A 25405-nucleotide genomic window follows, 5' to 3' on the forward strand; every position below is an offset into this window, starting at 1 on the left:
TAGGAGACCCAAGTTCAATCCCCGGGTGGGGAAGATCCTCTGGAGAAGAAAATTGCAACCCATTCCAGTATTTTTGCCTGGAAAACCCCATGGACAGAGGAGCCTGGTGCGCTACAGTCCATGGGATCTCAGAGTCAGACACAACTTTGCGACTAAATCACCAATCCTTCTATCCACATCTGATTCTTTGCCAGTGTTCTGAATCTTCTTCCCTCTTATTTTCTCTGGGATATTCATCCGTTGGTCAATATCTCCAGCTCATCTATTTCTCTAACATGTTGCTATTAATTAACCTCACTTTTTTCAGTTTATGAACTTTGTCAGGTCTCTCCCACATAAAAAAATTAAAATGAAATGTTTCTTTATTCTTACTTCACTCTATCATCCTCTTGCTTATTACTTTCACAACTAAGTCCCTTTAAGGCCAATGTTTAAAAAGTAATTAGCTGCAGGACTCATAGAAATAATAATCAAGGAACTCACAAGTTGTAGAGCAAAAAGCAACTATGAGAGAAAAAAAAAAAAATGTTCTACCGCTTGAAACTCTTCAGTAGCTCTACAATGCCCAAATAATGAAAGCAGAATTGGCTACCATTGCCCACAGACCACTGTGGGGTTTTTGTTTCTGGTATTTATTTTCTTATTTAGCTACACCGGCCCTTAGTTGTAGTATGTGGGATCTCCTATCTTCACTGAGACATATGGAATCTAGTTCTCTGCCCAGGGATCAACCCTGCATTGGAGGTGCCAGGGAAGTCCTGCCTACAGACCACTGTTAATCTAACATCTTTGAATTAAATTACAGCTTCCCCATCAATCCCAAATGTCTCATAGGATTTCTTGAATTTGTTAGTATTTTGCGGCAGGGACTTCTTCTCTTTTTTACTAGCTCTGCTGGGCAACTTCAGCATTCAGGATGGCTGTTTCCTTTTTCAATATTCCAGTCTCTAAGCAGATGTTTCCTCTTCAGAGAGGAGCTCTGTGACCACACAGCCCAACCCCTCCCATCTGCCCAAATCACTCCTATTTATCTCCATCAGAGCACTTCTCCTGATCTTAAATTGCTCATTTATTCATTAATTTGATGTTAATTTGTTAATTTTCTCCACCACTAGAATGAATGCTCTGTGGGGACAGACTCCTTGTTTGACTGGTAGCATTTAATAAGGAATTCATTGTTGAATAAAGGAGAAAGAATATACCATCTTTAGAAAGAGAGATTTTTCAATGGAGGGAATAAAATAATCAAAGAAATATTAGGAAAACATACCCAAGAGGTTATACAGAGCCAAGTATTTTTTTGCAAGTCAGCCTCGGGAGCTACTCTGGCAGGCAGGCAGTTGCTATGACATCCTGAAGTCTTCCCCTCCTTCCATTTCTGCAAATCATGTCTCTCGTTGTTAACCCTGAGCACAGGTCAATCAGCTTGCTTATAGAGCATTTCCTTGAAGACTTCCTCACATGCCTTTAGTTTATACTCTGGATCCCCAGATGATGGCCTAATAGTATACAACTAATACAGGGTCAGATGATCTCTGATATGTTGGTGAAGTTAAATACTAAACAACATCTCAGATGAGAATTTCAAAGAGCTGCCACTCTTTTGACATTAATGCTACTTAAACAAAGCATTTTTATGTAAAAGTTGCTCAAATGCCTCCTTGCTTATTTTTGTTGATTTTTAAAACTATGGCTTCTGTTATTAATATATAAACTAGAAAGCAAACAAACAGGGAAGCAACATTTATAAACAATAAATAAACAAAAGATGGTGATGGTGGTTTAGTCGCTAAGTCGTGTCTGATTCTTGCTGACCCCACGGACTGTAGCTCACCAGGCTCCTCTGCCCACGGGATTCTCCAGGCAAGAATACTAGAATGGGTTGCCATTTCCTTCTCCAGAGGATCTTCTTGACTCAGGGATTGAATGTGGGTCTCCTGCATCGCAGGCAAATTCTTTACCAACTGAGCTAGGAGGAAAGCTCTAGTGATTTACATATAGACCAGTCCAAATAATAGATTTATGAGACCAGAATTATTGTTTTCTCATCAATGAATAAAATGCATTTTTAGAAGGTTAAGTAACTGGGCCAAGATCATATGTCTTAAGTAAAACAGGCAGAAGAACTGAGGTGGCTAAGGATGGCTTCCCTGATGGCTCAGGCCGTAAAGAATCTGCCTGCAGTGCAGGAGACCTGGTGAGATCCCTGGGTCGGGAAGATCCCCTGGAGGAGGAAATGGCAACCCACACCAGTATTCTTGCCTGAAGAATTCTATGGACCGAGAAGCCTGGCAAGTGACAGTCCGTGAGGTTACAAAGAGTTGCACTTGATTGAGCAACTAACACTTTCACTTTCAAAACTGGAAACAAAAGAATTTTTTAACTTTTAATTTTATCCCCAGATGGGCTTCCCTTGTGGCTCAGTTGGTAAAGAATCTGCCTACAATGTGGGAGACCTGGGTTCGATCCCTGGATTGGAAAGACCCCCTGGAGAAGGGAAAGGTTACCCACTCCAGTGTTCTGGCCTGGAGAATTCCATGGACTGTACAGTCCAAGGGGTGGCAAAGAGTTGGACACAACTGAGTGATTTTCACTAGTATATATATACACTCTAGAATGTTTGGAAATACAAAAGGAAAATAGTAATAAAAAATCACATCTCTACATTGCTGAGATCAGTACATTGACAGTACATTGACACCTTAGTATATTTTCTGCCATATTTTTTTTCTCTACACTTGCATCTTTTCTGTCTGAAACTTGAGATAACCATTTTTTCAAGGAGTCCTGGATTCCTTTAGTGAGGAATGAAAGCAAAGAAAAAAAAAATTGGCACATACTCATTGACATTAATCTATTTTAATGTACAGAGCTAAAAAATACATATTTAAAAATACATACATGAGTTTACAATGATATAAATTTAACACTACAGGATTGTTTATTAATTTTTTATTTTTATAATTCCATATACCTTTTTAAGTAAGCATTCTATTTTATATTACTAAAATTTTGTTTCTTATGATTGTAAAATTAGAAAACATTGATATGCCAAAAGGAAAATAAAAAACTTTAAAGTATTCCATGAAATATTGCTTTTAAAGCAAAAGAGTAGGAGAATAATTAATCTCAATAGATATTTTTTATATTCTTTGTGTATTCATTTTGGGTTTAGAAGTAGTATAGTGCAGTAATAAAGTAGATTTTAAAAATTAATGCAACAAATCCGTGCTTACTCAACTACCTGACCTGATGACATTTCTACTCGTGTGCATTCAGGGTCATGTTGCTGATACACCCAGTAATTTAGGGCTCGTTTTGCCCTTTTGTGGTGATATTTAACTTCCTGTGATGATGTTTACTACCCTGAAATGGGGTGAATCTGTGTCACATTTTATTGAACCTCCATAGGAATTATGTTTTTACCATTTGAGACAGGCACCTGTGGTCTTTTCTGTAAGGAACTTTCCAGAAGTCTTGGCTTCTTCAGGTAGTAATAGTAATAATTATATCTAACATCATTGACACATGTGGTTTTCTCATTTAATTCTCTTCACATTGATGAATTGTTACTCTCCACATATTAAAAATGAGGAAACTGTTGCACAAAGAGGTTAATTAACTCACCAATGTCATACAGCTAATTATCTTTTGCTATCACAGTAGTTTCTTATTACAAATGAATAATTTACTTCAGTGTGGAATTGTATCTTTTTTCACTCTTGCTTTTTATTCTCTTTAAAGTAAGACAGTCTGGGCTTGCATTTGGTTTATCACCCATTAGTTGTATATGTTTATTATCTTGAACTCTTTTATTGCTGATAATTACTTCACATTTGCTTTACACAGGAAATGTCTCAAACTATGGATAATATTTGCCCAGGTGGCTCAGTGGTGAAGGAGACATGGATGATGTGGATTCCATCACTGGGTCAGGAGGAACCCCTGGAGGAGGAAATGGCAGCTCCCTGCAGTGTTATTGCCTGAGAAATCCCATGGACAGAAGAGCCTGGCTTTGCTACAGTTCATGACGGTCACAAAGAGCCGAACGCGACCGACCAACTGAGCACACACATGCATATTAGTAACGATTTACTATAATTAATAAAATCACCTGGAGATTATTTAAATTTCTTTGCTGTACTTTCTACCTTGAATTCTTCCATTTGCTTCAATTACACAATAAAGTCACTAGAAATTCATTCTTTTGTAACGTTACCAATATAAAATATAGCTAGGTTCATTTGTTTCCATTTGTGTTCAACTAGTGGCAATATTCTATATCTAAATTATTTTTATAAAGCTCAACATTCAAGAAATGAAGATTGTGGCATTCAGTCCTATCACTTCATGGCAAATAGATGGGGGAAAAGTGGAAACAGTGGCAGATTTTATATTCTTGGGCTTCAAAATCACTGTGGACAGTGACTGCAGCCACAAAATTAAAAGACGCTTACTCCTTGAAAGAAAAGCTATGACAAACCTAGACAGGCTGTTAAAATGCAGAGATAATACTTCGCTGACAAAGATCCATATAGTCAAAGCTATGGATTTTTCAGTAGTCATGTACGGATGTGAGAGTTGGACCACAAAGCAGGCTGAGGGCCAAAAAATTGATGCTTCTCAATTGTGGTGATGCAGAAGACTCTTGAAAGTCCCTTGAACTGCAAGGGGATCAAACCAGTCAATCTTAAAGGAAATCAACCCTAAATATTCATTGGAAGGACTGATGTTGAAGCTGAAACACTTTGGCCACCTGATGTGAAGAGCTGACTCATTGGAAAAGACCCTGATGCTGGGAAAGATTGAGAGCAGGAGGAGAAGGGGATGACAGAGGATGAGATGGTTGGATGTTGTCCTTTACTCAATGGGCATGAGTTTGAGCAAACTCCAGGAGATAGTGAAGGACAGGGAAGCCTAGCATGCTGCAGTCCATGGGTTGCAAAGAGTCGGACATGATTTTGCAATCCAACACAACAACAACAAAAATATTTAGCAATATACTACTGTATCTCTAATTATAGCCCACCTTTCTGTATTCTTCTCTGTAAGGCTAGGGATGGACTCCTATAAACCCTGTTTTCAAACTCTTGTCCTCTGGATACTGATTACTTTCTGCCAGTAGAAAACACTCATACAAGATTGAACAATGGGAAAGAAGAAAAATTATTCTTCTTCCTACTTCTGGTTTCTTTTGACAGCCTTCTAATAGCCAAAGACATACCAGCTCCAGCATTTCTGAATGACCAACAAGAGCCCAACCACTGCCTGCTGAAGGTTTATGCACCTGCAGTATCAACATCCATCACGTGGCCTCTCTGAGAGGTCTGAACACCAAGGTGTGCAACTGCCCTTCTTCTGCACACCTGGGTTATGACCACTATCCCGTCCCTTTGGTTCATGGGTTCTGAGTTGTTGAGGGAAGCCTGCCTTCAGACCCCTTACCATGGGAGTCTCTCCACAGGGCCACTCACGTGGCGGCTGGCCTCATTAGAGTAACACAGGGAGAGTGTGAGTGCCTGAAAAGGAGAAGTCACAGCCTTTTACAACCCAATACTGGAAATTCCGTGTCCTCATTATCGCCCTATTCTATGCCTAAGAGGGAAAACATGAAGTCCAGCTCATAGAAAGGGGAAAGACAACATGCATGTATGTGTGTGAAGAGCAAGAGATGGGGAGTCATTTTAGAAAGTGTCTACTACTAAGAAGATAGTTTTTTTTTTAAATGTGAAGTACTAACACTGATATTTAAAAAAATAAGGTGCTTCAGTCCTGTATACCTATCATAGAAGTTAAATTAAAAATCTCACAAAGAAAACTGTAGCACTAGGTGTCTTTGAGTTCTTTCAAATATTTAAGGAAGACATACTATGAATGCTACACAAATTGGCATTTCTACTCATTTTAGGAGACCAACATTATGATACTAAAGCAGACAGGGCATTACAAAGAAAAGAGAAATGCATATCAATGTTCTTCAAGGACATAGATAAAAATCTTGAGCAAAGTATTAACAAACTACTCACAGAAAAAGTAATATTTTAAAATGTCAAATGTCTTGTCTTCAGCAGAGGGAATAAAGTCAAATGTGATGTTATGGTATGATGGTGACCAGGGTCTTTTGAATCACCCTAACCTAGTCAATTCAGGGTATTTAGAGAAAATACTGCAGGAAAACGTGCTTTTCTTGGAAAACCATTCTGAGTAGAATGTTCACCAAAAAATTACCAAATCTTCAAAAAGTTGGCCTCATGAAAATACTAAGTGGGTTTTCTCTTTTTTGACCACATATACTTTTAAATTGTTTTTTTGAAAACATACATTTTCTAACTTGTATCCTTAAAAAACTTTTAAATACAATTTTAAATGTTATGCTCCATTTACAGCTATGGCAAAATATTGGCTACATTCCCCATGTTGCACAGTACATCCTTCTAGCCTATCTTACACCCAACAGTTTGTACCTCCTGCTCCCCACTCTTATATCATTCCCATCCCTATGTCCTCTATACCTGTGTCTGCTTCTTTTGGTTGTATTCATTAGTTTGTTGTAGATTTTAGATTCTACATATAAGTGATATCATACAGCATTTGCCTTTCTTTCTGTTTTAAAATATGTAAATTTATTTAAAATAAGCAGCCGAATGAAAGTCTTGCCAAGAGGAGGTGGGGTAGAGAATATTTGTGTTCATTTTATTTCTTTTTAGAGGAGCTACTACTGATGCTGTCTCTCCAGATAAATTAGAAGCTCAGATTGCACCAGGCAGTTGCAACATGTAGAGATGAAGGAGGATATGCACACAGAGGTTGCCACAAATGACTATGATTAAATTATCAATGATGAATAAGTCAAAAGAAAAGGCAAAAGGCAAAGTAGGATGTCAAAGCTGAGCAAGAAATCATCAACTTCAAAAGCTGGTAAGAAGGCAAGTGCATGAACACAAGAGACCTCACATGTGATGGGACAGTGTGGGGATCTCTCAAAGACCTTTGACAAATTAAGCAGGCTTGGCAGTAGATTGAATGGAATGATACAGTGCCAGTCTTGTGGGGAATTACACCTGAGAGCACTTTGTGCTGTGTTTTTTGTTGTGCATTTTTATCCCACCTGACAGAAATTTCTATTGATGATTTCTCCTTTTCTTCAGCAGAGAGGGGAGGCATCATGATGGGCAGTTGATAAAGATGTGGGGCTGAATTTATAGTCATTCACTGACTGTCAAGTACCCTAATACTGATGGAGCACAATTAAGAGTCTCTAGTTGGAATAAAAATCTGTTCTTTAAAAAAAGAAAGGAAGAAAAGTATTATATAAAGTATTGTATGCCATTATGGAATTCATCTACTGAATACAAAAACTGATCAACTTTGTAGATTAATCAACTAGATAAATTGAATTTTAAAAAAGCATATTTTATCTTACTTTATGTGGCAACCATATTAGACAAAATCCAACAACTATTTTCTGGTCCCAAAGTCACCAAGGAAACTTGAGTCAGAAGAAAATACACACATTTGGTGAAAACGAGCTGTAAAATACAGACCTAATATCAAGCAGTTAAATGACTGACCTAATATCAAATAGTTAAAATCTGAACACTGGAAAAAACAATAGTCTCCATTCTCCTCAAATTTTCTGCCCCTAAAATTATACTGGAGATCCTAGACAATGCAATAAGACAAGAAAGAGACATAAAAGACATACATATTTTTAAGGAATAATTAAAACTCTTATTCACAGATGACAGGATTACTTACAAAGTAAATCATAAATCATTTAGTCTAAAGCTATTACAATTAATAAGTAAATTAAGCAAGGTCTTGGGATATAATAAGATCAATATATAAAAGCAAGTGTGCTTCTATATTCCTGATATCAACAATTAGAAAATGAAAATTACAAAAAGAAAACACTGAAATTTGCAATGGCCTTAAATATGAAATAATCAGGTATAAGCTTAAGAAATTATAAATGATAATCATATAGGAATTACACATCTGTACCTCTGTTCTTGTCAAATTCATCAGTCAGGTCAGTCGTTCAGTCCGACTCTGTGACCCCATGGACTGCAACGCACCAGGCTTCTCTGTCCCTCACCAACTCTATTCGTGTGCATTCACTTATTTGGCAGTGATTTTGCTTGTTTTATGTTACAGTATCACATGTAATACTACACTGATTCAGTTAAGCACAAATGTTTAATACACTGAACTCTGAGTAACACTGGACCGTCTTTATTAGCTAAATTTTTCTGTTGCAGCACCCTTTGAAGCAGGCAGAGGATAATGGCAAACACCAGTAATGAAACTGAGGGGGCGGGTAACAGGCAGGAAGGCCAGGGGTCTCCAGATGAAGGAAATAGGCTGCAAGTGCCAGGCATTTTTATCTCTCTTAAGTGGCAGGAGGAAACAAACTAGAGATAGTTTTCTTCCTTTCCCACAAATTTAAAAGGAGATCTCTCTTAAAATGCTCTGTTGCCATGACACCTGGTTTCACCTGAAGCTAACTATTCTCAAACCTTGAGTTAACCAATACAGTTTTCTTATGGAAATGTTTGTCTTAAGCTATGTTAATGTGCCCCAGATTCTGTCTTCAATCCTCCAAATGGCTCAGAACCTACTTGACAAACCAGTATGTTATACTCAGAGAGTATTCTCCTAATCTATGTAAAAGAAACTATTTGTATGGTAATCTGCCCTTCTACAAGATTCATGTCAATCATTTTATGGCCTGGGATGAATCATCTGGTGCCAGGATTATCACAAAATGCAATTTATGGATGAGGGACCTGGTACCATTCTGAATTTTAAAACATTCCTTTCTTTTCATTAACAGACAAGTAGTGACCATGGAACCTCCAGCTGAAGACTAGCAGGGGGGTACTCTTTCTGCCCCCTTCTGATGCCTATGTCAGAAGCTTCCTCTATCTCCTTTATACTTTAATAAAACTTTATTACACAAAAGCTCTGAGCGATCCAGCCTCATCTCTGGCCCTGGATTGAATTCATCTCCTCCGGAGGCCAAGAATCCCGGCATCTTATCATTCAGCAACAACCTTTCAAAAGTATTCCACAAAGATTTCTGAAATGCATTTTGCAAATTATTGAATTCATAATGTTTCAGGAAGTCTCCATTAGGGGCATACACACAATTTTTAAAAATCAATTTATTTCAAGTAAAACATCTTCAAACTTACCTATTTCATTCCTCAATAATTAATTTTCCCAGAATTATTTTAGAATACATATTACTATATTGAGGTTTGGTATGTGGATATGATATATGTATGGTGTGTGTGTTTACATATATATACATATATACATATACAAGCATATGTTACACATATATGTGTATATATATATATACATATGTACATACATATATATTTTGTTTACTTGTGTTTCTCCTATTACTGATCAGCCATGCATATTTGGAATTATTTACTTATACTGACTCCTTGCCAATCTCAAGGACCCAGATTAACCAAATGTATATGTTGCTTTTGTCTGGTTAAAGTAAGTTCTCCCTACCCTCTCATCAAAATTCAAGAGATCCAGATATCTTTAATATATAATGACTTATATTTCATTTTCGTGGACTAAGGAGATGAGTTGTGCACTAAGAAATGTATTTTGCAATGGTGAACAGTTGATATTGAACTGGGACAAAAAATACTTAGAGAAACAACTTAACTCATGCTAGAGATAAATAATATCTATCTATTCTGAGGAACAAAAGTGAGTGAATTACTCTGAGACTAACCTATAAAAATCATTCCTTGACAACAACAACAGTTATGAACATGTGAATTTAGGAAGACTGTGGTAGATAAAACATGTGTTCCTAACAGGAATCCACTGGGTTATTGTCCTTTTTTCCTGAAACTCTGGGGCTTACCTTTTTCTATATTGATCAGATTTTTACTACAGGTTTTCATGTAACCAATTAATATACTGATCGGCTGCTCTATAACCAACTTTAGTAAAAAGAAAAGAAAGTGTTCCATGGAATGCACCCTCTATGTGGTTATGGATCACTCGAACTCCAGAATTCTGAAGTCGAGTAACATACATGAGTCCATCATCTCTCAAGACATCATATTGACAAGTGATGACATAGGTCAGGGGTAAACCACGCAACTTGCTGTCATCAGCTAGCAATGGTGAAGCTTTCACATCTAGAATCCCTGGATATTTTTTAGCCAGCTCTGAACTACCATGAGTTGGAGTCTTATAAATGTAGCCTTTCTTAAACTTCTCAGGGAGCAAAGAACTCCAATTAACAAATTTGAACAGATGGCTTGATTCCAGAGGAATGTGTTGGTTGGAAAGCATTGCTTTCTTAAGTGACCCATCTGTAGTAAAATATTCACTCCAGAATCTGACCATGAGTGATTTTGACAGAACTGGATAATGTGCATTTTCTTGATATGATGGTAAATTGAAATCAAAATTCTGAAGGGCAGGATATATTAAAGATTGGACCTTGAGCTTGATCTTGACATCTGGATCCTCTAAGAGCTGAAAAACATTATAATATATTGTTTTAATAAGTCTTTTTAATGAAAAAATTAACCACGATGTTAAAATAATGCATTATTAAGGTTCTTAAAAATACAATTCAATAACACATTTTGATAAAAAATAAAAATGTTAATATAAGTAAATTTTAGTGTTCAGTTCAGCTCAGTCACTCAGTCGTGTCTGACTCTTTGCAACCCTATGAGACCCAGCATGCCAGGCCTCTCTGTATATTAGATGTTCATAAATTTTAATATGTTTTAATTTTCAAAGCAAAATTAATTCGTATCCTCCTCATAGACTGTGCAAAAGAATCATTATTTTTTTAAAGAGGATCTTTTACTAAATGTAATTTCATACTTATGGAACCTGGACTTATAATCTGAGGTTCTATAAGTTTATAATCACATACTTGATCTTCTCTTTTCTATTATTGAGCTTCCCTTGTGGCTCAGATGGTAAGGAATCCACCTGCAATCCCGGAGACCTGGATTCAAACCTAGGAAAAGGAAAATCCCCTGGAGAAGGGAATGGCTATCACTCCAGTATTCTTGCCTGGAAAATTCCATGGACAGAGGAGCCTGGCAGGCTACAGTCCATGGGGTCACAAAGAGTCAGACGCGACTGAGTGATTAACATATTTTTCTATTATTAGAGTTATTTTAAATATCTAAATATGTTAGCAAGCATTGAGATGGGAAGAAGATAGCTTGAGGTTTAAAGAGATGCTTGATTCTGGATAAGTTTAAATTATACAGAACTATTAAGTTTTTAATATTTGAACTTATTTGATATTTTAACTTACTACTCAAACTTAATATTTAAACATAATAGTTCAAATAATATTTGAATTTTTATGCTTTTCTAAATATAGTCCCCATCTTCTTCTGGAAACAGTAGAATTCTATAGCTTTCTTCAAAGCTAATTTTCCTGCAATGTGCTTCTGTTACTGGAACAAACTGATCATTTTATCAGTCATAAAATATGTATCTAGTTTACTGCATAGTTATGTTTGGTAAGTTAAAACTTTTAAAACCAACTTTATCTTGTATATGCTTGAAGCTCTGACATACTCAGGAAGAATCAAACTGATTAGCACACCAAAAAATAGTATCACTTGCTTATCATTGAGAGCACTGGCCAGGATTTCAGGTACAATTGGGTACAGGTAGTGTGTATCCAATTTTCAAGAGAAAACTTTTAAGAATTACCTATTAAGTATGATGTTCCTTCTAAGTGATTTTGTATACATACTTTTTCAAATTAAGGAGATTCTTTTCTATTCACTGTTTCCTCATTTTTTCATATTTATAGATGCTGGATATTATCTGTAAACAATTTACTTTTATTAAGATAATCATTATTTTCTTCTTTAAATTATTAATTTGGAGAATTGTATTAAAGGTATTTTAATGTTAAACCTATCCCAATCTACTAGAATGAACTCAAAATAGTCATGATATACTAACTGTTCAAAGTATTGTTTAATTTTTTGGATAGTATTTTAGTTCAGGATTTTGCATCTGTGTTAATAAATGTAGATGTTTATCATTTTTCCTTCTCAAATTGACCTTGTCAGGTTACAAGTCAAGATATGTCAGCCTCCCAAAATGCAACTTTTGGAATTTGCTTTTAGAAGTAGATATTTCTATTTAAAAAACTTGTTAGAGTTTGTGTTTAAAACTACTTGATCCTGGAGTGTGTGCATGTAAAAATATTAAAATGACCATTCAGTTTATTTCATGATAATAATATAATCCTTGTTTCATATTTCCCCTAGAGTCAGTTCTTTTTATGGTGAATATTTCTATTTCATGTAAATTTGAATGCATTTCAGTAAAGGTGTTCAAAGTATATTATTGTATTTTTAATATCTGTAAGATACATAGCTATAGTCTCCTTTTCTTCCTTATATCAGGTTATTAAGATTCTCATCATTTTTTCTTGGTCTGTCTCACCCAGACTAATCAACTGTATTGCTTTTTCAAGAAACCATTTCTGCTGACTTTGCTGTTCTTACTGTGTTTATTTTTAATTTCATTTTTATGCTCTCATCTATCTCTTATCCCTTTTTATTTTGTCTTTGTTTCTATTTTTAAGGTTTCTTTTCTCATTTTAATTTCATGAAACGGATACTGACCTGTCAATTTTAGCAATTTTTTAATATTTACTTAAGGCTGTATATTTTCCTCCGGATGATGATATATATGTATTTCACACAGGATAATGTATATCTATTATAATGCAGGTCAAATATTTTCACATTTTCATTATGATTTCTTCTTTCACACTTGGATTAATCAGGAATGAGCATCTTACTTTCAAAACATAACAGAGTTTTCTTTTGATATTTTATTAGTAGTTCAAAGCATTGTGCTAACTGTGGACAGAGATATAATCAAAATAATTTGATTTCTCAAATTTTATTGTGCATACTTAGAATCACTTGGAATTCTTGTTACCTATGCATAGTGTCATTCAGGACGTCTGTGGTAAGACCAATGATTCTCTATCTCCAATAAGTGCCCAGATGCTGCTGATACTGCTAGTCCACATACTAGGCTATGAATGCTGCTAAATCACTTCAGTGGTGTCCGACCCTGTGCGACCCCATAGACGGCAGTCCAACAGGCTCCCCGTCCCTGGGATTCTCCAGGCAAGAACAGTGGAGTGGGTTGCCATTTGCTTCTCCCAAGTGTGAATGTGAAAAATGAAAGTGAAGTTGCTCAGTCGTGTCCGACTCTTAGCGACCCCATGGACCGCAGCCCACCGCAGCCCACCGCAGCCCACCAGGCTCCTCCATCCATGGGATTTTCCAGTCAAGAGTACTGGAGTGGGGTGCCATTGCCTTCTCTGATGCTATGAATAGCAGGGGTCTATTTGATTTCAGTTCTTTAAATTGTTTGAGACTTGGTTTATAACCCTGCATATGTGCCTGATTAAGAAAAATATTTTGTGTGTTTCAAAGAAATGTACATTCTGCTGTTTATTATTTTATGTTCACTATTTAAATTTATCAACCATGCTGTTCTATTACTGAAAGAGATTAGTAAAATTCTGCCAAGTTTGCTATTAACATGTTTATTTTCCTTTATTTCCTATCAGATTTGCTCTGTGTTTTCAGACTGTTATTAATGCATGTAAATGGATGTGTTTTTCTTTTTTCATCTTCCAGTAAAGGGAATTATAGTTAGGAATGTTGCATGTTAATTCTAGGAATAGTTTTCTTCCTCTAAGATTATTTAATATGATTATAAAATAAGTATACTGATTAGTATTTGCTTGACATATCTTTTACAGTCTTCTTTTCTTGCATCTATCTATATCTATGTTTTAAAGCATCCTATTCATGCAACTTCTGTTGAAATTTAAAATTTTATTGTTTCTATTTTTTGTATTCTACCAAAATTTTTAGTACATCTACATCAGAACATTTATTAATAGTTTTGGTTTAAATTTATAATGTATGTATTATTGTGCATTCTATTTATCTCATCTATTCTATTATTTTTTTTCCTTTTGTATTCTTTGAAATATTTTTTATTATTTGATTTTCCTGTGATATCATTTTATTGGTACATTTTAATAAAAGTTTTTTATATGTACGCTAAGGATAAACATAAAATTCATTACTTTATCAATGTCTAATACTAATTATATCTTTATTACCTTCTTACAGAATAGAAAGTTATTGGAATATTTTGATATTCTAATTAGCCCTTCTATGCACGGGTTATTGTTATTTTGCATAATAATTTATTTCTATTTTTACATCACAGGACACAATTATTATTGTTTTATAGAGTCATGTTCATTTTCATTTTAGTTTGTGAATATATTTACTTTTTTTCCTTCTCTTTATTTTTTCCTACCTTCTTGATCCTCCCTCTGTGGTTAATTTTCTTCTGCCTGAAACAATCCTCTTTAAAATTCAGAGGGAGAGTATGTTGGGTTGTGAATTTTCTGGAATTTTAATTCTAAAAAAAGTTATCATTTTGTCCTCAGATTAGAAGGATATATTCATATTAGCCTTTTTACCATATATTTAATGACTTTTCATTATTTTGTATTTTCTATCTTTTAATCTCTCTGTTCAATATTACAAACAATTTTCTCTCTCTTCCAATTTTCTATGTTGTTGTATTGCAATCAATATACTAACACTTCTACATAGTTAAACCTAGAATGAACCCTAATATAAACTATGGACTTTGGAGGATTATAATGTGTAAATACAAGTTCATTAACTGTAACAAGTGTACAGTTGGGTTGGGGTGGGGTTGTTGATAATGAAGGAGTCTATGAATGTGTGGCAGAGGGTAGACTGTAAATTTCTTATCTTCTTCTCAATTTTTATATGAATTTAAAATTGCTCAAAAAGTATAAAATCTTAAAACAACTACATTGAAAGCCTAATTTTTATGGGTAATGTTTTTATTTATTGAAATTTTATTTATTTTTCTAATATATTAGTTTTTATAGCTTCTTTCATGAGCATATTTCCAAATTTTAAAATATACTTTCATTTATTTTAAGCAGATTCTACTAAAACATTTTTCTAACAATAACAATATCTGAATCTGGGGGATCTCTTTTTCCTGTTAACTTGTTTTTATTTTCCTCTTTGTATATGTGCTTACCTTCAACTCTCTGTTGATTACTGAAAAAAAAATCAGTTTAAGAATAAATTGGAACCTAGGATCATGTTGACTTCTCTCAGTGATGACCTATATTTCTTTCTGGCAAGCATATTAAAGTATATTATAATATACAATATTCTGAACATATGTCATGAATACACTTGGATTACATGCAATATTCTGATTTCTTAATTATGCTTATTGTTACCCTTTATTGATTTTCTCTCATTAAAAATGCCAATGGACTATATAGGAAACTGTTTCAGCATTTTATATATAAAAAAGTATCAAAGTATGAAATCATTCTTCTCAACGTTTCCTAAATAAGTAAAATAAAATTAGTGACAGATTATATTTATAACCTTGATGTATGAGTCAAAAGTTAGTAAATGAAACGTAAGGAAAACACAGCAAGTGAAAATGCTGGGCATCTTACCCGCTGTGCTACTGCTGCGGCTAGATTCCCTCCTGCACTGTCTCCAGAGACACCGATTCTTCCCGGATCTACACCATAGCTCTCAAGAATCTGGGGGTCTAAAAACCATTTTAATGCAGTGTACACGTCTTCAAACTGAACTGGAAAATGGTACTTTGGGGCCAGTCTGTAGCTGTAAATAGGAAAACAATGCTTTCTTAATCACTGATTCTCTTATTATTTAAAAATTTTTATTTAATTTTTACTTTATATTGGCTTATATTTGATTAACACTGTTGTGTTAGTTTTAAGTGTACAGCAGAGTGATTCCGTTACACATATACATATTATATCCATTCTTTTTCAGATTCCCTTCCCATGTAGTTTATAGCAGAATATTGAGCAGACTTCCCTGTGCTATAACCATTGATTTTCCTGGACTCTTGACCCAAAATCAAAAGTAAAATTTTGCTTCTACCAACATACTTTTTAGGAACATGCTTTTCCTAATCATAAAATTTGACTGGGAATCTCTAAATATTGCCATTTCTATAATCACAATGTAAAGTCCAATTGTTAAATTTGGTTCAGTCTTGGGGGAAAACTTACTAGGTGCTACCTTTCCTAGAAAAAAATATTTGCAGAGTGTTTATTTTAGGTAAATGTTTTAATTAAAAAAAAAATATATATATATATCATTATTATTACTTGTTTCTCTAGAATTACTGTTATTTTATCAAAATATATCAATTTAATATGATAATTATTCCATTAGTCGATTAACTGAATTTTCTTTAGTTTATGTTTAAGAAGGTTCTCACAGAGAGTGTGTTCTATAGAAAATTTAAATGCTTTTTCTATTCTTTCTAAAGTGTATATTAGAATGCACCTTGAGATAGGTTTTGTCTTACTTTCATGGCAAATATGGGTAATATCAATGGATTACTAATTTCTAGGCACCTTTCTAAACACTGTTACATGTATTATAACATGTAGTCCCCATGTCAATGATGAGATATGCAAATCACTAATACTTAGAGTTCAGTATCCTTTAAAATGTCACACAGACCAGATCTGCAGAGCTGACATTCAACCCCCATCCTCTGGCTCCAAAATTTCCTTAATCATAGGGAAAGATCCAGAGGTAGGAGTTAAATCCACGTGATGCTGTTGGCTAACTTCACTTGAACAACATCTTGCCTTTCTGAGCTCTCTTCCATCTTCAAATATGGTGTATGCCTTTTCTCTCCTCTACTGGACTGGACAGCTTCTGACATTAGGTTTGTCTGTCCATTGTCAATGTCATCAGAGGCACAGATTAATTTTTGCCATAATAAGACACTCTATATAGTTGAGTGTATACTGACATGTAAGGCATATGGCCTAAAATAAAACAACACAGCTCTTACTTGGTTGATACGACAACTGCATCAAGTCTGTCTGCTGTCCATCTTGACAGAAGGTCATAGGTATAATAATCTGAAATAAAAGAAAAAATACTGGACCACTATAAGAATTGAAAAATGATACTGTCAAGAATAAAGTTCACTGTGATGACTTTATATTTCCTCCCTTTATCTTAAAACATTACCTAAAGAAAGCTTCCTGTTGATCAGTTTACACATTCACATGTCAGTAGAATGTGAATCGTTAAGTCTGGCGATCTTTTCAGTTGCCCCTGATCAGTTTTCCTTTTCGTTTGCCAAAGTTTTCAGCGGGCACAGTGGCATGTCTTAGCCTTGCCAACCATGCTCTCAGCACACTGGACCTTGGACCTTGAACAGCGTCCTCCTACTTTCAATCCACAGTCCTGTCCATTGTGATAACATACATGAAAAGAGGTACTAAATGTCTTCTTTCAACATAAAAACTAAACTGTTTTTCTGGAGTACAACTTGATCTGGGAAAGGATAGAAATGTTCTTCAAGGAAATAAAAGAAAATGCAATCCATTATTTAGTCCTATACTGTTAATCAGGAGATGATTTCAAGAAAGCTGACTATACCTTAACATTTAATTAAGTAATTGGAAAGTTTTTTCACATCTATATTGGGCCATTAGGAACTTGGAAAATAATCATTTGAGTCTTGAGGTATAAATAAGACATTTCCACAATATGTTAATGAGTTGAAAAGACAAAAAGGGTTTTTATTTCCTAAGGTGCTTAGTCTTCATTCTGCAAAATTTGTAGGTTCTGTCAGAGAGTGGTAGGATCAGAAACTGTCTTAATTTTTGTAACAAAAATGTGTTAAATTCTTAATGTTAATAAAATTTGATTCAGACCGAGATTTCAAAAACTTAATTCATGCTGCTTTCATGAAAAGAATTTCAGAAGCAGGAACATGGTATTTAATTTGTACCTCCTAATATGAGAATCATCATCTACATCATATGAAATGAATCTACCCATGCATCACCCTTACCATTACTGCCCAAACTCCAGCCACCACCATGAATATAAAACAAGCCTCTTCTTAACGATTTTGTTTTCCGTTGGGGCACGTATACACGGACAGGAATATCATTGAATGTGGTATCTTTCACAGTTATGTTTTCGTCTGATGTTGGTGGAAAACATTGAAAGCTTGAAAAGAATGTCATCGATTTCATGAAATGGTTTAGCCCCAATATTTCAGCAAACTGGGCCTAAAATGAAATAAAAGTACACATATACTCTAACTGTAAAAAATGTTTTGAGTCAAGAGGTGTACATAAATATTCAATATGACCCCCAAAATCTTAGTTATATAGTCAGAAGAATCAATGATTATACCACCAGAACATATACAAACCAGATGCTTTATTACTGTATGAAGAATAACTTAAGTGACATTAATCCTCACTTATACACTCACTCAATAGATATTAATATGGAGTATATAATTCTCTTGTCAATACCCAGAATTAGGCAAACTATTCATCCTCAAAAAAAAAAACAAAAAAAAAGAAAGAAAAGAAAAAAATCACAGTCAAATGAAAGACTTAAGTTATAAAAGGGCATTATAATATAAATGTGGGAAAAATTCTTTGGAATAATTGTCAAGGTGAGGAAAAGGTTTTTAACTTCCACTTTAACTAAGACTTAAAAGGAGAATAGAGTTTGGGTGATTAAGTGAAGAGATAACATTTCAGTCAGATTAAGTAAGCTTAGTCTAGAGAAAAACAAAATGTGGTGATAGAGAAACACAGGTTGTTTGCTATTCCTATACTTTCAGACTACAAGAGGTTGAATGAAAGGAAAGAGTCCTTAAGAAGAATTTAATAAAATATGCAACACAAACATATTAAAAACCAAACAAAACCCAAAGGCTATGAAAGACATATTGATAAATTAAGTTCTGTTATATTTAACAGTAATATTTTAGAAATCTAGTAAAGTGGTTGAAAAGTCAAAGCACAATGTAAACAATAAACTTGCAATTATGAAAATGATAGTCTTTAGAATCTATAACAAACTGATTACAGTAAGAAATAGACTAACAAGTCAATAGACAAAAGACTCCAACATTTTTTTTCATGAAAGGTCTACAATGACTGCAGCTCTAAGGAACAAAAATACTCAATTTTCAAATGTATAATTCGAAAGGAATGGCAAGTACAACAAAATGGTGGAATAAGCACTGTTTTAACCTTCTTTCATTTCTCCTAGTTTTGTTAAAATGATGGTAAAATAAAAATCTTAATACAGTTATGCTAAGAAAGCAAAATACAATTGGCCTCCATATCCGAGGGCTGTGATCTCTGGTGGGTTGAACCTAGGCCTCACAGGTGGCACTTTTGGCAAGGAACCCAGCTGCCAGTGCAGGAGACGAAGGAGAGGCCACTTTGACCCCTGGCTGGGGCACGTCCCTGGAGGAGGGCACGGCAAGCCACCCCAGTGTTCTTGCCTGGAGAATCCCGTGGACCGAGGATCCGGGCAGTCCACAGTCCATAGTGCTGCACAGAGTCGGACGTAACAAGCGACTTAGCAGGCACACGAGGGTTGAATCCACAGATACAAAATCCACTGACAGGAGGACTGGCTGCATTAATTGGTCTGTGCCATTTAATACAAGGGACTGCAGCATTGATACTGGTTTCTGAGGGGGTTTTTGCAATCGCCTGCCACCCTGATAACAAGACTGTATTATAACATATACTTCTGAAAAAAGGCACAATATAGGGAATCATAATAACAAAAAGCCTAGTTCTCCAAGACACAGCAATACTAAAATGGGTATGCAATAGCAGAGCTTAATATTGCAGGAATCGAGAACTGAAAAATTGAAAGGAGAGACAAAAAATAAATCCAAATTATCAGTTGGAAATCGACATTCTCATCTCATTTGTTGATAGAAAAAGTAAATAGGAAAATAGTAAGCATATAGAAAATTTGAAAAAACCATCAACTCAACAGAATTAATGTATTGAGGACATTCTACCCAATGAAAACAGAATACACATTCTTTTCAACTGCATAAAGAAATTTCACAAAGATGTACCACATGACAAATTTGGGGGAAAAATATCTCAACAAGCCAAAAAAATTAAGATCAGAATAATTAAGTAATTAAAAAAATTAAGATCAGATTAATACAGAGTAGTTGTCAACCCACAGCATAAGTAATATAAAAACTGGAAACATATAGTGTATGAGAAATCCGTACACATTCAGAAATTAAACAACATATTCCTAAATAACTCATTGGCCAAGGAAAAGATACCTCTAGACAAATTGAAAAAATATTTTTAAGCAATTGAAATGAAATTACAGCATATCAAAATTTGTAGAGTGCAGAAAAAGCATTGACTGAAGGAAAATTCTTAGCTTTAAATGCATTATTAGAGGAGAAGAAAGGTCTAAAGGAACTGATTTAAGCTTCCTCCACTACAAATTTAGAGTTAGATTAGCATATTAAACTCAAAGTATGAAGGAAAGAACAAAGGGGAAAAAACCTAGAAATCAATAAAATCAAAATAGATAAAGAAAATTAAAGATTTATTCCTTGAAAAAACAATCTCATAAAATTGACCAGCCTCCAGTCAGAATAATCAGAAAAAAAGAGAAGTTGCAGTTTACCAATATCAGAAATAAATGAAAGGACACAATTTTAAATGGTCAGACCCATAGACACAGTAGGCAGCAGTCAGCGTGTGCTCAGATCGACTGGACTGGCCACCCAGGGGGTGCAGTGTAGGGAAAAATGGGACCAGGACTTGGAAAACTGTTAGACATGTGGAAAGAAATTGAAGGTGACACAAATTGATATACGATGCTTATGAATTAGAAGAATTGATATTATTACTGTTAAAATGAACATACTCCCCAAGGCAATCTACAGAGTCAAAGCAATCTCTGTCAAAATACCAATGGCATGTTTCATAGAACTAGAATAAAGAACTCTAAAATTGTATGGAAATACAAGAGACTCTGAATAACCCAAACAATTCTGATAAAAAAGAACAATGCTGGAGGTATCATGCTCTCTTATTTCAAACTATACTACTAAGCTATATTGATCAAGTAAGGACTATACTGGAAAAAACAAACCCAGACATCAGAGAATTAGAATTGTGATACTGGAAAAAAACAGATCCAGACATCAATGGATTAGAATATCAAGACCAGAAATAAACTCACACTTATAAGGGCAATTAATCTATGACAAAGGGCAAGAATATACAATGGAGGAAAAGACAGCCTCTTCAATAAATGGTGTTGGGAAAACTGGACAGCTACATGCTAAGAATCAAACAGGACTACTTTCTCACATCATTTAAAAAATATACTCCAAATATATTAAAGACATAAATATAAGACCTGAATCAATAAAACTCTTTAAAAAATAGGCAGTATGCTCTCTGACATCAGTCTCTGCAATATTTTTTTTGTAAATGTCTCTTCAGACAAGGGAAACAAAAACAAAAATAAACAAATGGGACCACATCAAGTTAAAAAGCTTTTGCACAGTGAAGGAAACTATCAACAAAATGAAAAGTCTGTCTACTGAATGGGAAAAGATGTTCTATAAATTATATAACTGATAAGGGGTTGGTACCTAAAATATACAGATTATTAAAAACTAATGTGATCTTGTGTTTGCCTTAAACAATTGGTCTCACTTTTAATTATATGTATTGAAAATGAAGTTGCTAAAAGTATAGATCTTGCTGACCTGATGAATAACTTTATAGAAAGATGAGAAAAGACTTAATAAATCAAAAACATTACATTAATGTTATTATTCTTCATTGTAACACATAAAGACATGCATATTTTTGTAGTTTGTGTATGTTATTCATGTATTCACTATTACCTGTATTATTTGTTGCTGTGGTTTAGTTGCTAAGTCCTGCTTGACTTTTTGTGACCCCGTGGACTGTAGTCTGCCAGGCTCCTCTGTCCACGGGATTTCCCAGGCAAGAATAGTGGAGTAGGTTGACATTTCCTCCTCCAGGGGATCTTCCCAACCCAGGGACAAAACCTGCATCTCCAGCACTGGCAGACAGACTCTTTACCTCTGAGCAACCAGAGAAGCCCAAACATATCTAGCTCAACACTGTGTGTGTGTGATCGGTCGTGTCTGACTTTTGCAACCCCTGAACTGTAGCCCACTAGGCTCCTCTGTCCATGGGATTTTCCAGGCAAGAATACTGACGTGGTTTCCATTTCCTACTTGAGGGGATCTTCCCAACCCATGGATCGAACCCCTGTCTTTTGCATCTCCTGCATCAGCAGGTAGATTCTTTACCATTGCACCACCTGGGAAGCTCACATATACTATATATCATGAGTAATACATATTTTTAAAGGAGAAGTTTTATGATTAAATATTTTTGCACATTTTTCTCTCTGCCTTTTGAACAAGGGTTCTCGAGTTTTCACTTTGCACCAGGCTCGAAAAATTATTTAGCCAGCTCTACTTGATAAACACAAACTGGGGCTAGACTACTATTTTGCTTTCCTAATGGAGTACACGTGTCAGCCATTATCATGAACACTAGTGCAGATATAGACCCTGAAACAAAGCTGGTAGTTGCAAAGAGGAAGACATTTGTTATTTCCTTCGCCTTTCTGGAGCTCTCCCAGACTTGTCTCACGATACTAGCAGTATGAATCAGCTTAAAGGACTATCTGTGGGAAACACAGTTCCTGCTTCCTGAGCTTCCTAGGCAGAATCTAAGAGAGACCCAAAATAAAATGGTACTAGCATACAATTTATCATTTATTTGATTAAAAAAATCAAGAAAAATTGCAATATATTTTTGTTAAGAACTGAGAGAATATGGATTTTCTCATGCCTTGCTGGTTGGAGTGGAAAATATTACAGAATGACTTTGCAATAATTAGCAAAATTCCAATTGGCTCAGCAATCCCATTTCATGGATTTATCATAGACAAAATGCAACCTCTGAAAGTTTTTCATGTATTACTATTTTATTGCTTGTAATACCAAAATACTGAAAATAACAAAACTTTGCACCTCAATAGGGCTGAATAAGTGAACTGTATTTTATACACTTACTGAATCCTTTGCATTATGTAAAAGAATGAGAGGACTTTTTACATGAAGATGTGGAAAGATCTATAAGATATATGATTAAATGAGAAATGCACAAAAACCCAACAGAATATTTGTTATGCTGTTTCTTATGGAAGAATGAAAAAGAGACAAAAGTATGTTTTTATTGTTGTATTCATTATTATTAGCATCATGTGTAAAAAGCAACCCCAGGATGAATCACTATAGTTAATAAAACTGATGTTCTCCGAAGACCTGGGAGAAAAGAATGGAAAGAGACAAGAATGGGAGTAGGAATTCTCAGTGTCCACTTTTTTCATGTTGTTTTGATTTTTGAAATACATGGGCACATTACTATTCAAAAAATAAAATTTATTTAAAATTGTTTTTAAAAACTTGGAGTGGACTACATAAAACAGTAGTGAGCTTTCCATTCCTAGAAACATGCATGTTGAGATTAGCAGTTTCCAATCTGCCACCAAACAATCTTTGCTGATTCCTTTTATATATATATAGAGGGACAGAGAGAGAGAGAGACAGAGAGACAGACAGAGGGAGGAGGCTAATTTTGCAGTGAGGAGGTTAGAGGAGTAAACTGGATCAGGTTTCCAAATAAGCAGTCATAACAAATCCAGTGGTGATAACTGATTGCCTCTAACTAAACCTCTCATTCTTGACTATACGGAACTTGGACACTTGGACAAACTTAGAGATATTGTGAGGGACAGAAAAGCCTGGCATGCTGCAGTTCATGGGGTCACAAAGAGTCAGACACAACTGGGCAACTGACCAACAACAACAGACCTCTCATGTTTTTTATTAGGCATTTGCAGTCAGCTTTTCTATACCATGAGAACCTACGTGCATGTCTAAAGCACATCTTGTGTTCCAAAACCATTACTAGTGTTTAAATGTCATAGGTAACTACAGAGTAGTTCAAGCATATGACTTCTGAATTTTGTACGAAATTCTGAAAGATATACAGAGTGAAGTAAGCCAGAAAGAAAAACACCAGTACAGTATACTAACGCATATATATGGAATTTGGAAAGATGGTAACGATAACCCTGTATGTGAGACAGCAAAAGAGACACAGATGTATTGAACAGACTTTTGGACTCTGTGGAAGAGGGCGAGGGTGGGATGATATGGGAGAATGACATTGAAACATGTAAATTATCATATGTGAAACGAATCAGCAGTCCAGGTTTGATGCATGATACAGGGAGCTCAGGGCTGGTGCACTGGGAAGACCCAGAGGGATGGGATGGGGAGGGAGGTGGGAGGGGGGTTCAGGATGGGGAACACATGTACACCCGTGGTGGATTCATGTCAATGTATGGCAAAACCAATACAATATTGTAAAGAAAATAAATAAATAAAACTAAAAAAACAAAAGGAATTCTGAAAGCACGCAAGAGTGTGTGACAAGATTGTCACACACACATATGCACACCCACACATTTTTACTGCTAGGAGAATAGATCACTTTAGAAATACAACCCGAATGCTTCCTTGGTCATCTTGCTACAGCCTGCTTTGAGATCACTCGGCAGCATAGCAGTCAGGAGAATTTGACAACAGGAAGCCAAGGTCATGAAGAACTTGCCAAAACGAAATGAAACAAAACTAGAATCTTAGAAAACTTGACTTTCTTGATTAAGAAATATTTTCACTTACCAAATATGATGAAGTTTTTAAAAAGGTATTTAGCAGCATTATTTTCCATGGTTCTTCAACATTATCTGGAAGAGGTTCATAAATATAACCTGCTAAGAGGACTCCCAATATCAGAAAGCCAAAAGATTTTTTCCCCATGTTGTGACTGTTCTGTTTCTTAAGCAAGACAGTATTCGGCCTCTTTCAATGCCTGAAGCTAAAGAGAGGCAAACACCACCTAGTTATTATATAACTTCTGGGCCATGGAGTTCCCTCATTGGCACAGTAGGTTGTGACATGGCGGGTACAAAGGACTAGGGCTGAGGATAAGAGCTGAAGTTCCAGCTCGTGTGCGGTTTGTAAGGGATAATACTCACATTTTGACAGGTCATATCAAATCTGCCTGCATTAGCATATGAGAAAAAGAATTGTGGAGCACCACTTTAGAGAATATTCTCAAAGATTCTGGAAAAGAGAACAGACACATGCTTCCTCTGTGTATGTGTCTTAGTTACTCAGTTGTATCTGACTCTTTTGACCCCACGGGCTGTAGCCCACCAGGCTCCTCTGCCCATAGAATTCTCCAGGACAGAATACTGGAGTGGGTATTCCAAGGGATATTTTACAGGGGATCTTTTGATCCAAGGATTGAACCGGGTTCTCTGCA

General features: G+C 35.2%; 1 protein-coding gene across 4 annotated transcripts in view; it reads right to left on the minus strand.

Moving 5' to 3' along the window:
• Positions 1 to 24943, minus strand: part of LOC136173568 (arylacetamide deacetylase) — a 42038-nt gene extending 17095 nt beyond the window's left edge. The window contains exons 1-7 of one of the 4 annotated variants that reach the window (XR_010664247.1): positions 24760 to 24943; positions 18001 to 18223; positions 16987 to 17056; positions 15599 to 15770; positions 7109 to 10521; positions 5446 to 5519; positions 1444 to 1499 (exon numbers count right to left, since the gene is read on the minus strand). Coding sequence is in view for 1 of the 4 variants with exons in the window: in XM_065943254.1 (XP_065799326.1) it covers positions 9925 to 10521; positions 15599 to 15770; positions 16987 to 17056; positions 18001 to 18223; positions 24760 to 24897 (1200 nt within the window). In the remaining 3 variants the exon portion in view is untranslated. Of the gene's footprint in view, positions 1 to 1443; positions 1500 to 4234; positions 10522 to 15598; positions 15771 to 16986; positions 17057 to 18000; positions 18224 to 24759 lie in introns of those variants that run through there. The other 3 variants (XR_010664248.1, XR_010664246.1, XM_065943254.1) reach the window with 3 other exon arrangements.
• Between the last annotated feature and the right edge of the window lie 462 nt (positions 24944 to 25405).

This window comes from Muntiacus reevesi, chromosome 8, assembly GCF_963930625.1.
Source record: "Muntiacus reevesi chromosome 8, mMunRee1.1, whole genome shotgun sequence".
Taxonomy (NCBI): Eukaryota; Metazoa; Chordata; class Mammalia; order Artiodactyla; family Cervidae; genus Muntiacus; species Muntiacus reevesi.